The 13,432-nt window shown below is 53.2% G+C and overlaps 1 protein-coding gene across 1 annotated transcript in view; it reads left to right on the top strand.

Annotated features, from left to right (window-relative positions):
• Window positions 1-2,356: 2,356 nt before the first annotated feature.
• Window positions 2,357-13,432, top strand: part of LHCGR (luteinizing hormone/choriogonadotropin receptor) — a 31,884-nt gene continuing 20,808 nt past the window's right edge. Inside the window, exons 1-2 of the mRNA XM_038751589.1 lie at window positions 2,357-2,514; window positions 12,335-12,406. Of these exons, the coding sequence (XP_038607517.1) occupies window positions 2,357-2,514; window positions 12,335-12,406 (230 nt within the window). The remainder of the gene's footprint in view (window positions 2,515-12,334; window positions 12,407-13,432) is intronic.

Below are 13,432 nucleotides of genomic sequence, written 5' to 3'. Positions count from 1 at the left end.
GCCAAGCACCGTTCTAAGCACTGGGGCAGATACAAGCTAATCGGGTTGTCTCATGCGGGACTCACAGTCTGTATCCCCATTTTACAGATGAGGTCACTGAGGCACAGAGAAGTGAAGTGACTTGCTCAAGGTCACACGGCAGACAAGTGGCGGAGCTGGGATTAGACTCTCCCTCAGCGCTTAGTCCAGTGCCTGGAACCCAGTAAGTGCTTAACAAGCAATAATAATAATAATAATAACAGTATTTGTTAAGTGCTTGACTATGTGCCAAGCACTATCCTAAGTGCTGGGGTAGAAACAAGGTAGTTAGATTATCTCAAGTGGGGCTCACAGTCTTAATCCCCATTTTACTGATGAGGTCACTGAGGCCCAGAGAAGTTAAGTGACTTGCCCAAGGTAACACAGCAGACAAGTGTCTCCCATTTCTAGACTGTGAGCCCTTTGTTGGGTAGGGACCGTCTGTATAGGTTGCCGATTTGTTCTTCCCAAGCACTTAGGACAGTGCTCTGCACACAATAAGTGCTCAGTAAATATGACTGAATGAATGAATGGTCTCACATGGGGTTCCCAGTCTCCATCCCCATTTTCCAGATGAAATCACTGAGGCCCAGAGCAGGGAAGTGACTTGCTCACGGTCACCCGGTAGACAAGGACCGTGCTCTGCACACAATAAGCACTCAATAAATATGACTGAATGAATGAATGAAGTGCCTCACATGGGGCTCCCAGTCTCCATCCCCATTTTCCAGATGAGATCACTGAGGCCCAGAGCAGGGAAGTGACCTGCGCAAGGTCACCCAGCTGCCAAGCATCTCCCACAGGACTCTCCATCCCCATTTTCCAGATGAGGCCACTGAGGCCCAGAGCAGGGAAGTGACTTGCTCACGGTCATCCAGCAGACAAGCATCTCCCACAGGACTCTCCATCTCCCTTTTCCAGATGAGGCCACTGAGGCCCAGAGCAGGGAAATGACGTGCTCACAGTCACCCAGCAGACAAGTATCTCCCACGGGACTCTCCATCCCCATTTTCCAGATGAGGGCACCGAGGTCCAGAGCAGGGAAGTGACTTGCTCATGGTCACCCGGCAGACGTGTCCTACATGAGACTTTCCATCCCCATTTTCCAGATGACATCACTGAGGCCCAGAGCAGGGAAGTGACTTACTCAAGGTCACCTGGCAGACAAGTGCCCCCAATGGGACTCTCCATCCCCATTTTCCAGATGAGGTCACTGAGGCCCAGAGCAGGGAAGTGACTTGCCCAAGTTCACCCAGCAGACAAGGGTCCCACATGGGGCTCCCAGTCTCCATCCCCATTTTCCAGATGAGATCACCGAGGCCCAGAGGAGGAAGTGACTTGCTCACGGTCACGCGACAGACAAGTGCCTCACATGGGACTCTCCATTCCCATTTTGCAGATGAGATCACCGAGGCCCAGAGGAGGAAGTGACTTGCTCATGGTCACGCGACAGACAAGTGTCTCACATGGGACTCTCCATCCCCATTTTGCAGATGAGGTCACTGAGACCCAGAGAAGTTAAGTGACTTACCCAAGGTCACCCGGCAGGCAGTGTCTCGCACGGGAATCTCCATCCTCATTTCCCAGATGAGGCGACTGAGGCCCAGAGCAGGGAAGTGACTTACCCAAGTTCACCCAGCCAACAAGTGTCCCACATGGGGGCTCCCAGCCTCCATCCCCATTTTCCAGATGAGGTCACTGAGGCCCAGAGCAGGGAAGTGACTTACCCAAGTTCTCCCGGTAGACAAGTATCCCACATGGGACAGAGCAGGGAAGTGACTTACCCAAGTTGACCCAGCCGACAAGTGTCCCACATGGTGCTCCCAGCCTCCATCCCCATTTTCCAGACGAGGTCACCGAGGCCCAGAGCAGGGAAGTGACTTACCCAAGTTCACCCGGCCGACAAGTATCCCACATGGGACAGAGCAGGGAAGTGACTTACCCAAGTTCACCCAGCCGGCAAGTGTCCCACATGGTGCTCCCAGCCTCCATCCCCATTTTCCAGATGAGGTCACCGAGGCCCAGAGCAGGGAAGTGACTTACCCAAGTTGACCCAGCCGACAAGTGTCCCACATGGGGCTCCCAGCCTCCATCCCCATTTTCCAGATGAGGTCACCGAGGCCCAGGGCAGGGAAGTGACTTACCCAAGTTGACCCAACAGACAAGTGTCCCACATGGGGCTCCCAGCCTCCATCCCCATTTTCCAGATGAGGTCACCGAGTCCCAGGGCAGGGAAGTGAGTGTCCCAAGGTCATGGGGCAGAGCCGTGCGGGAGGCGGGAGGCGGGAGGCGGGAGGGAGCGGAGGCCGAGCGCTGCGCGCAGGGCCAGCCCCGGGCCATGCGGCGCCGCGGGGCCCCCCTGGCGCGCTCCCTGCGCTGGCTGCTGTGGCTGCTGTGGCTGCTGGGGGTCCGGGGGGGCCCGCGCTGCCCCGACAGGTGCCTCTGCGACCCCCGGGACGCCCTGCGCTGCACCCCAGGACCTGGCCCCCCCGCGCTGTGAGTCAGGGGCACCCCCAGCACCCGGGGGACCCCCCTTCCTTCTCCCCCATCATCCAGGGGACCCCTTGGCTCTCTGTCCCAGCCCCCATGTCATGGCCCGGAGGATCCCCTTTCCTCCTCCTCCCCCATCACCCGGGGGACCCCTTGGTTCTGCCCCAGCCCCCATGACCCGGGGGACCCCCCTTCCTTCTCCCCCATCATCCAGGGGACCCCTCGGTTCTCTGTCCCAGCCCCCATGTCATGGCCCGGAGGATCCCCTTTTCTCCCTCTCCCCCATCACCCGGGGGACCCCCTTTCCTCCTCCTCCCCCATCACCCGGGGGAACCCCTTGGCTCTCTGTCCCAGCCCCCATGACCCGGGGGACCCCCCCCCCCTTCCTTCTCCCCCATCATCCAGGGGACCCCTTGGCTCTCTGTCCCAGCCCCCATGTCATGGCCCTGAGAATCCCCTTTTCTCCCTCTCCCCCATCACCCGGGGGGCCCCCTTTCCTCCTCCTCCCCCATCACCCGGGGGACCCCTTGGTTCTCTGTCCAGCCCCCATGACCCGGGGGACCCCCCCCCCTTTCCTTCTCCTCCATCATCCAGGGGACCCCTTGGTTCTCTGTCCCGGCCCCCATGTCCCGGAGGACCCCCTTCCTCTCCCTTCTCCATCCTTCGGGGGACCCCCTTTCCTCCCCCTCCCCCTCCCCAGCCCCCATCATCCGGGGACTCCTTGGTTCCCTGTCCCAGCCCCCATGACCCGGGGACCCCCCCTTCCTTTTCCCCCATCATCCAGGGGACCCCTGGGTTCTCCGCCCAGCCCCCATGTCATGTCCCGGGGGGGCCCCTTTCTTACCCCTCCCCAGCCCTCATCATCCGGGGGACCCCTTGGCTCTCTGTCCCAGCCCCCTTGACCCGGGGGACCCCCTTTCCTCCCCTTCCCCCATCACCCAGGGGACCCCCTTCCTCCCCCTCCCCAGCCCCCATCATCCAGGGGACCCCTTGGTTCTCTATCCCAGCCCCCATGTCCCAGAGGACCCCCTTCCTCTCCCTCCCCCATCATTCGGGGGACCCCTTGGCTCTCTGCCCAGCCCCCATGACCCGGGGGACCCCCCCCCTTCCTTCTCCCCCATCATCCAGGGGACTCCTTGGTTCTCCGTCCCAGCCCCCATGTCCCGGAGGCCCCCTTTTCCTCCCCCTCCCCCATCATTCGGGGCACCCCCTTTCCTCCCCCTCCCCAGCCCTCATCATCCGGGGGACCCCTTGGCTCTCTGTCCCAGCCCCCTTGACCCGGGGGACCGCCTTTCCTCATCATCAATCGTATTTATTGAGCGCTTACTGTGTGCAGAGCACTGTACTAAGCGCTTGGGAAGTACAAATTGGCAACATATAGAGACAGTCCCTACCCAACAGTGGGCTCACAGTCTAAAAGTCTTTCCTCCCCCTCCCCCATTATTCGGGGGCCCCCTCTTTCCTCCCCAGCCCCCATCACCCGGGGGACCCTCTTTCCTCCCCCATCACCCGGGACAACCCTTGGTTCTCTGCCCCCTCCCCCATAACCCGGGGGACCCCCTTTCCTCCCCCTCCCCAGTCCCCATGACCCGGGGGACCCCCACCCTTCCTCCCCCATCACCCGGGGGACCCCTTGGCTCTCAGTCCCAGCCCCCATTACCATTCCCCCTTCTAGACTGTGAGCCCACTGTTGGGTAGGGACCGTCTCTATATGTTGCCAACCTGGACTTCCCAAGCGCTTAGTCCAGTCCTCTGCACACAGTAAGCGCTCAATAAGTACGATTGAATGAATGAATGAATGAATGGGGGACCCCACTCCCCCCCCCCCCCCATCCCCCGGGGGACCATCATCATCAACCCCAGGACTTGACACCTGTCCCCATGTTTTGTTTTGTTGTCTGTCTCCCGCTTCTAGACTGTGAGCCCGTTGTTGGGTGGGGACCGTCTCTATAGATTTCCCAAGTGCTTAGTCCAGTGCTCTGCACACAGTAAGAGCTCAATAAATACGAATGGATGAATGAATGACCCCCCTTCCTTCTCCCCCATCATCCAGGGGGCCCTTTGGCTCTCTGCCCCAGCCCCCATGTCATGTCCCCGAGGACCCCCTTTCCTCCCCTCCCCCATTATCTAGGGGACCCCCTTCCTCCCCCTCCCCAGCCCCCATCATCCGGGGGACCCCTTGAGTCTCTGTCCCAGCCCCCATGTCCCGGAGGACCCCCATCCTCCCCCATCATCCGGGGGAAGCCCTCTTTCCTCCTCCTCCCCCATCAACCGGGAGACCCCTTGGTTCTCTGCCCCAGCCCCCATGACTGGTGGACCCCCTTTCCTCTCCCTCCCCCAAGACCCGGGAAACCCCCTTCCCTCCCCCATCACCCGGGGGACCCCTTGGTTCTCTGCCCCAGTCCCCATGACCCGGGGGACCCCACTCCCCCTTATGTCCCCTGGATGATGGGAGATGATGGGTCCCCATCATCCAGGGGACCCCTTGGATCTCTGCCCCCTCCCCCATAACCCGTGGGACCCCCTTCCTCCCCAGCCCTCATGAATGGGGGACCCCTCTGTCCTCCTCCTCCCCCATCATCCAGGGAACCCCTTGGTTCTGTGCCCCAGCCCCCTTGACCCGGGAGACCCCCTTTCTTCGCCTCTCCCATCACCCGGGGGACCCTCCTTTCCTCCCCCATGACCCCGAGGGACCTCCCTTCCTCCCCCTCTCCAGCCCCCATTACCCGGGGGACCCCCCTTTCCTCTCCCTCCCCCATCATCCAGGGGAACCCTTGCCTCCCCCTCATCCGGGGGACCCCCTTGGCTCTCTGCCTCAGCCCCCATCACCCGGGGGAACCCCCCTTCCTCCCCAAACCCAGGCCCCATGACTGGGGGACCCCCTTTCCTCTTCCTCCCCCATCATCCAGGGGACCCCTTTCCTCCCCCATCATCCGGGGGGACCCCTTGGTTCTCTGCCCCAGCCCTCTTGACATGGGGGACCCACCCCTCCTTTCCTCCCCAGCCCAAATCACCTCACTTCTCTGGGCCTCAGTACCCTCATCTGGAAAATGGGGACGGCCCTGCTCCACCCAGCGCTCAGTACACGACTGGGCCCATAGTGAGCAGTTAACAAATCACCATCATTATTATTACTGTTGATTAACATCATCCGGGGGTCCCGGTGGATAAGGTCAAGCATTAAGGGTGGGGGGAGAAATCACCACCTCCTCCTTGATGATGATGCTACTTGTTAAGCCCTTACTCTGTGCCAAGCACTGTTCTAAGCGCTGGGATAGATACAAGGTGATCAGGTTGTCCCACGTGGGGCTCACAGTCTTCATCCCCATTTGATAGAAGAGATAATCCCAGAGAAGTGAACTGATTTGCCCAAAGTGACACAGGTGACAAGTGGCAGGGCAGAATTAGAACCCAAGACCTCTGACTCCCAAGCCCGGGCTCTTTCCACTGAGCCACGCTGCTTCTCCTTCCAATCTCCTCTTTTTCTTCCTCCTCCCATGCCCAACTTCCCAGCTTTATGCCCCCCACCAGTTGCGGTGACCCCCACCCCCATCGTGCCTTTTGATTTTGGGAAAAATGGAGCGGGAAGGGAGTCGTCATGGGAGGAATGTGACTCAAAGCCCCTGTTAGACCAAGGAAAAAAATCTTTCCTGACTCCTGAAATGAATTTAAGGTGATGAGGTTTTCCCCCATCACCTTGCCACCCTCATTATGTGCTTTGCACATAGTAAGTGCTTAATAAATGCCATCATCATCATCATTATTAAATAAAAATACTTTTGGGATGTTGCATTCCTCTCCTCCTCCAGCTTTTCCGCTTTCCGAGGTGTTGAGGATTCCTCGTTTGCACCTTCAGCCATTACTAATTGTCTGTGAAAGAGGGATGGAATCTTTGAGACTGTCTTAGATCAATATTATAGAGGGCTGTTGGATTTAAAAAAATAAAAAAAACCAAAACAATTCGGGGCTGGTGAATAAGAATGTTTTGCTTTTACAATGTAACAGGAGAGTTTGTGGTAAAGGTGGGGAAATAGTAATTAGGGCAAAACATCCCCTGTGAGGAGCCCAGAGGGAAGGGGATGGAGGGTAGGAGGGTACAGGACTACTGATGGACGAGCTGTTGGTCTCTGGACAATCGCTTATCCTCCTTGAGCCTCAGTTTCCTCACCTGTAAGGCCTGGGAAAATTACTCATCCTCCCTGAGCCTCAGTTTCCTCACCTGTAAGGCCTGGGAAAATTACTCATCCTCCCTGAGCCTCAGTTTCCTCACCTGTAATGCCTGGGGAAATCACTCATCCTCCTTGAGCCTCAGTTTCCTCACCTGTAAGGCCTGGGAAAAGTACTCATCCTCCTGGAGCCTCAGTTTCCTCACCTGTAAGGCCTGGGAAAAGTACTCATCCTCCTGGAGCCTCAGTTTCCTCACCTGTAAGGCCTGGGAAAATTACTCATCCTCCCTGAGCCTCAGTTTCCACATCTGCCCACAGAAAGGAGGGAAGCCCTACCTTTTCCTTGGAGATCCCAAACTCCAAGAGAAGCAGTGTGGTCTAGTGGAAAGAGCCCGGGCCCAGGAATCAGAGGACCTGGGTTCAAATCCAGGCTCCGCCAACTGTCAGCTGTGTGATTTTGGGCAAGTCACTTAACTTCTCTGTGCCTCAGTTACCTCATCTGTAAAATGGGGATTAAGACTGTGAGCCCCCTGTGGGACAACCTGATCACCTTGTAACCTCCCCAGCGCTTAGAACAGTGCTTTGCACATAGTAAGCGCTTAATAAATGTCATTATTATTATTATTATTATTATTATTATTAACGTGGCTCAGTGGAAAGAGCACCGGTTTGGGAGTCAGAGGTCATGGGTTCTAATCCCTGCTCTGCCGCTTGTCAGCTGTGTGACTCTGGGCAAGTCACTTCACTTCTCTGTGCCTCAGTGACCTCATCTGTAAAATGGGGATAAAGACTGGGAGCCCCACGTGGGACAACCTGATCACCTTGTATCCTCCCCAGCGCTTAGAGCAGTGCTTTGCACATAGTAAGCGCTTAACAAATGTCACCTGTGAGCCCGTTGTTGAGTAGGGAACGTCTCTATACGTTGCCAATTTGTACTTCCCAAGCGCTTAGTACAGTGCTCTGCACACAGTAAGCACTCAATAAATATGATTGGATGAATGAATTATTAATACCAGTTCTGCCAAGTGCTTGCTGTATGAACTTGGACAAATTGCTCACCTTCCCTGTGCCTCAGTTTCCTCAACTGTAAAATGAGGATTCAATCTCCACCTCCTTAGATCATGAGCCCCATGTGGGTCAGGGACTGTGTTCAACGTCATAAACTGGTATCTACCCCAGCGTTTAGAACAGTGCTTAACACATAGTAAGTGCTTAATTTTTTTAAAAACTCCACCCATCTACAAACTCAATGGCCACCCAACAAGGCAAAAACGAGCCCGGGGTTGGGAGTCGGAAGTCACGGGTTCTAATCCCGCCACTTGTCAGCTGTGTGACTTTGGACAAGTCACTTCGTTTCTCTGGGCCTCAGTTTCCTCATCTGTAAAATGGCGATTAAGACTGTGAGCCCCACGTCGGACATGGACTGTGTCCAACCTGATTAGCTTGTATCTACCCCAGCGCTGACGTAGTAAGCGCTTATCAGATACAATTAAAAAAAAAAAACCCCACCACTCCAGGTCACTCAGTCATATTTATTGAGCTCTTACTGTTTTCAGAGCACTGTACAAAGCACTGAATTAGCCGATCAATATCATTTATTGATTTACAGTCCACTTTCACCTGGGGATAACTGTCCAAAGGCGAAAGGGAAGACGAAAGATTTCAGGACAGCTGTTGGGTTGGTGTGTCTGAGGTGGTGGGAATCAATCGGGGAAGATTTCCTGGAGGAGGTGGTGGGATTTTAGAAGAGCTTTGAAGATAATAATAATAATGATGGCATTTATTATTATTAATAATAATAATAATGGCATTTATTAAGCGCTTACTTTGTGCAAAGTGCTGTTCTAAGCCCTGGAGAGGTTACAAGGTGATCAGGTTGTCCCACGGGGGGCTCACAGTCTTCATCCCCATTTGACAGATGAGGTAACTGAGGCACAGAGAAGTGAAGTGACTTGCCCAAAGTCACACAGCTGACAATTGGCGGAGCTGGGATTTGAACCCATGACCTCTGACTCCAAAGTCCACTGAGCCACGCTGCTTCTCTAAGCACTATTAAGCACTTACTACGTGCAAAGCACTGCCAACTTGTACTTCCCAAGCACTTAGGACAGTGCTCTGCACACAGTAAGCGCTCAGTAAATACGATTGAATGAATGAATGAATGTTCTAAGCACTGGGGAGGTTACAAGGTGATCAGGTTGTCCCACAGGGGGCTCCCAGTCTTCATCCCCATTTTCCAGATGAGGTCACTGAGGCCCAGAGAAGCGAAGTGACTTGCCCAAAGTCACACAGCTGACAACTGGCTGCTCTTTTAGACTGTGAGCCCACTGTTGGGTAGGGACTGTCTCTATATGATGCCAATTTGTACTTCCCAAGCCCTTAGTACAGTGCTCTGCACACAGTAAGCGCTCAATAAATACGATTGATGATGATGATGATGAGCTGGCAGAGCCGGGATTCAAACCCATGGCCTCTGACTCCAAAGCCCGGGCTCTTTCCACTGAGCCACGCCGCTTCTCACGGCCAAGGCCTGGCGGCTTTGGAGCCAGACGCCGGAATTCCAGGCTGTGGGAACGGTATTCCCTAGGGGATCTGGTTTGGACCCTGGAAAACCCCAGAATCCAGAGCTTTTGGACACCTTCCTCTCTATCCCCAAAAACGCACTCTTCCTCCAGGCTGTATCCAACCAGGAACCACTAACGCATCCCTTTCGGCTGCCGGATAAACGGCTCCGAAGGGATTTTATGAAGCCTTCATGGAAACACTCCTAAAAATCTGCGTGATTCCCAGCGATAGGAGGCTGGAATCCAGTGGGGCTTGGGTCAGCTCGGCGGAGGAGAGAGCAGTGAAATCTTCAATCAATCGTATTTATTGAGCGCTTACTGTGTGCAGAGCACTGTACTAAACGCTTGGGAAGTACAAGTTGGCAACATATAGAGACAGTCCCTACCCACCAGTGGGCTCACAGTCTAAAATCTTGTTTTTAATCTGCTCGCCAAGCAGATGTGATTCGGGAGGAATCGAGGCAAACCCACCCTGGCAGGCGGCCTTCTTTTCCCAGACTCTTCTCCTCCCTCTGATTATTTTCTTTTTAACTCTTAAGCGCTTACTAGGTGCCAGGCACTGTTCTGGGCGCTGGGGTAGATACAAAGTTAACTGGTTGGACACCATCCATGTCTCAAGTGGGACTCAGAGTCTTCATCCCCATAACAATTTGGGTGGGAATTGTCTCTATCTTTTGCCAAATTGTACTTTCCAAGTGCTTAGTACAGTGCTCTGCACACAGTAAGCGCTCAGTAAATACGACTGAATGAATGAATGAACGATAATAATAATAATAATGATGGTATTTGTCCAGCGCTTACTATGTGTCAAGCACCGTTGGTGGGTGCAAGCTAATCAGGTTGGACACAGTCTGTGTCTCACTTGGGGCTCACAGTCTTACTCCCCATTTTCTAGATGAGAGAACTGAGGCCCAGAGAAGCAACAATGACTTGCCCAAGGTCACACAGCAGACGTGGCAGAGCCGGGATTAGAACCCAAGTTCGTCTTATTTCCAGGAGTGGGAGAGGTCAGGGGGAGCCCCGGAGGAAAGAAAATAAGCAGGTTCAATCCACACAGAATGGTGTGTTCCATGCTGGAGAGAATAATAAATAATAATAATAAATAATAATAATATTATGTGTTTTTCAATAATTAATAATGATAATAATAAGATGACGTATTTGTTAAGCACTTACTATGTGGCAAGCACTGTACTAAGCACTGGGGTAGATTCAGTGCAGCCAGATCAGACACACAAGGGGCTCTCAGTCCAAGGGGAAGGAAGAACAGGTATGATTGTACCCCCATTTTACAGAAAGGGTAACTGAGGCACAGATAATAATAATAATGGTGTTTGTTCAGCGCTTACTATGTGTCGGGCCCTGTACTAAGCACTGGGGTGGATACAAGCAAATCGGGTTGGACACAGTCCCTGTCTCACGTGGGGCTCACAGTCTCAATCCCCATTTTACAGACGAGGTAACTGAGGCCCAGAGAAGTGAAGTGACTTACCCAAGGTCACACAGCAGACAAGTGGCAGAGCCAGGGTGAGAACCCATAATAATGGCATTTATTAAGCGCTTACTATGTGCAAAGCACTGTTCAAAGCGCTGGGGAGTTTATAAGGTGATCAGGTTGTCCCACGGGAGGCTCACAGTCTTAATCCCCATTTTACAGATGAGGTAACTGAGGCCCAGAGAAGTGAAGTGACTTACCCAAGGTCACACAGCAGACAAGTGGCAGAGCCAGGGTGAGAACCCATAATAATGGCATTTATTAAGCGCTTACTATGTGCAAAGTACTGTTCAAAGCGCTGGGGAGGTTATAAGGTGATCAGGTTGTCCCACAGGAGGCTCACAGTCTTAATCCCCATTTTACAGATGAGGTCACTGAGGCCCAGAGAAGTGAAGTGACTTACCCAAGGTCACACAGCAGACAAGTGGCAGAGCCAGGGTGAGAACCCATAATAATGGCATTTATTAAGCGCTTACTATGTGCAAAGTACTGTTCAAAGCGCTGGGGAGGTTATAAGGTGATCAGGTTGTCCCACAGGAGGCTCACAGTCTTAATCCCCATTTTACAGATCAATCAATCAATCAATCGTACTTATTGAGCACTTACTGTGTGCAGAGCACTGTACTAAGCGCTTGGGAAGTACAAGTTGGCAACATATAGAGACAGTCCCTACCCAACAGTGGGCTCACAGTCTACAGATGGGGTCACTGAGGCCCAGAGAAGTGAAGCGACTTGCCCAAAGTCACACAGCTGACAATTGGTGGATCCGGGATTTGAACCCGTGACCTCTCGGCTCTTTCCACTGAGCCACGGGCCTTTTGACTCCCAGGGCCATGCTGCTTCAAGTCAAATGACTTGTCCAAGGCTCCTCAGCAGGCCAGGGATGGAATCGCCCCCCTCCAGCCCTTTTAGACTGTGAGCCCACTGTTGGGTAGGGACTGTCTCTATATGTTGCCAATTTGTACTTCCCAAGCGCTTAGTACAGTGCTCTGCACATAGTAAGCGCTCAATAAATACGATTGATGATGATGATGATGATGATGAACCCAGGTCCTCTGATTCCCAGACCCGAGCTCTTTTCTGGCCACACAGCAGTGCCAGGATTTGCGCACAATAAATACAATTGAATTAGCTTGTCTCTACCCCAGCGCTTAAAGAATAGTGCCTGGCACATAGTAAGCGCTTAACGTGTGCATTTAGCCTTAATTCTATTTGTTCTGACGACTTGACGCCTGTCCACATGTTTCGTTTTGTCATCCGTCTCCCCCTTCTAGACTGTGAGCCCGTTGTCAGGTAGGGACCGTCTCTATATGTTGCCAACTTGGACTTTCCAAGCGCTTAGTACAGTGCTGTGCACACCGTAAGCGCTCAATAAATACGATTGAATGAATGAACAAATGACGCCTGTCCACATGTTTCGTTTTGTCGTCCGTCTCCCCCTTCTAGACTGTGAGCCCGTTGTTGGGTAGGGACCGTCTCTATATGTTGCCTATTTGTACTTCCCAAGCGCTTAGTACAGAGCTCTGCACACAGGAAGCGCTCAATAAATACGATTGATGATGATGATGGAGCTTTTTCACTGGCCTTCTTTCCTCTTCCAGATCATTCTCCTACCTGCCTTTCAAAGTCATCCCGTCACACACCTTCAGAGGATTCCACGACGTTTCCATAATGTAAGCCAGGGCCGGGGTAGGAGCGGTCACCCGTCAATCAATCAATCAATCAATCAATCGTATTTATTGAGCTCTTCCTGTGTGCAGAGCACTGTACTAAGCGCTTGGGAAGTACAAGTTGGCAACATATAGAGACAGTCCCTACCCAACAGTGGGTCTAAACAGTCTAAAAGGGGGAAAAATGTCCAAAACCTTCGGAGTGGCGATTCCTCCTGCGGAGAGAGCATCCTGTTGAAATGAGGGGTTTAGGGGGGCCCGGAGGAGGCCTCGGGGAAGGAAATTCATCTTAGAAAATAAGCCCTATCTATTCCGAGGCCCGGGACCGCAAACACCGAGGGAGTCATCATCATCATCATCATCAATCGTATTTATTGAGCGCTTACTATGTGCAGAGCACTGTACTAAGCGCTTGGGAAGTCCAAGTTGGCAACATATAGAGACAGTCCCTACCCAACAGTGGGCTCACAGTCTAAAAGGGGGAGACAGAGAACAAAACCAAACATACCAACAAAATAAAATAAATAGAATAGATGTGTACAAGTAAAATAAATAAATAAATAAATAGAGTAATAAATCTGTACAAACATATATACATATATCCAGGTGCTGTGGGGAAGGGAAGGAGGTAAGATGGGGGGGATGGAGAGGGGGACGAGGGGGAGAGGAAGGAAGGGGCTCAGTCTGGAAAGGCCTCCTGGAGGAGGTGAGCTCTCGGCAGGGCCTTGAAGGGAGTCCTGAAGAGCGGGAACCATTTTCAAGCATCATTAAAATCCGGTTAATTAACCTCGCTTCGAAGAAGCCCGTGCTCTTTGACTGTAAGGGGCAGCCGATAGAGAAGATGTTGGCAAGGCTAACATCAGCAAATGTTGGGAGGACCCAAATTTGGAAGTTTTGGATAATAATAAGAAGAACGATGGCATTTATTAAGCACTTACTAGGTGCAAAGCACTGTCTAAGCGCTGGGGAGGTTACAAGGTAATCAGGTTGTCCCCCGGTGGAGGAAGGCGCTCACAGTCTTAACCCCCA

This window comes from Tachyglossus aculeatus, chromosome 9 (assembly GCF_015852505.1).
Source record: "Tachyglossus aculeatus isolate mTacAcu1 chromosome 9, mTacAcu1.pri, whole genome shotgun sequence".
Lineage (NCBI taxonomy): Eukaryota > Metazoa > Chordata > Mammalia > Monotremata > Tachyglossidae > Tachyglossus > Tachyglossus aculeatus.
This window is presented reverse-complemented; position numbering and strand designations above follow the sequence as displayed.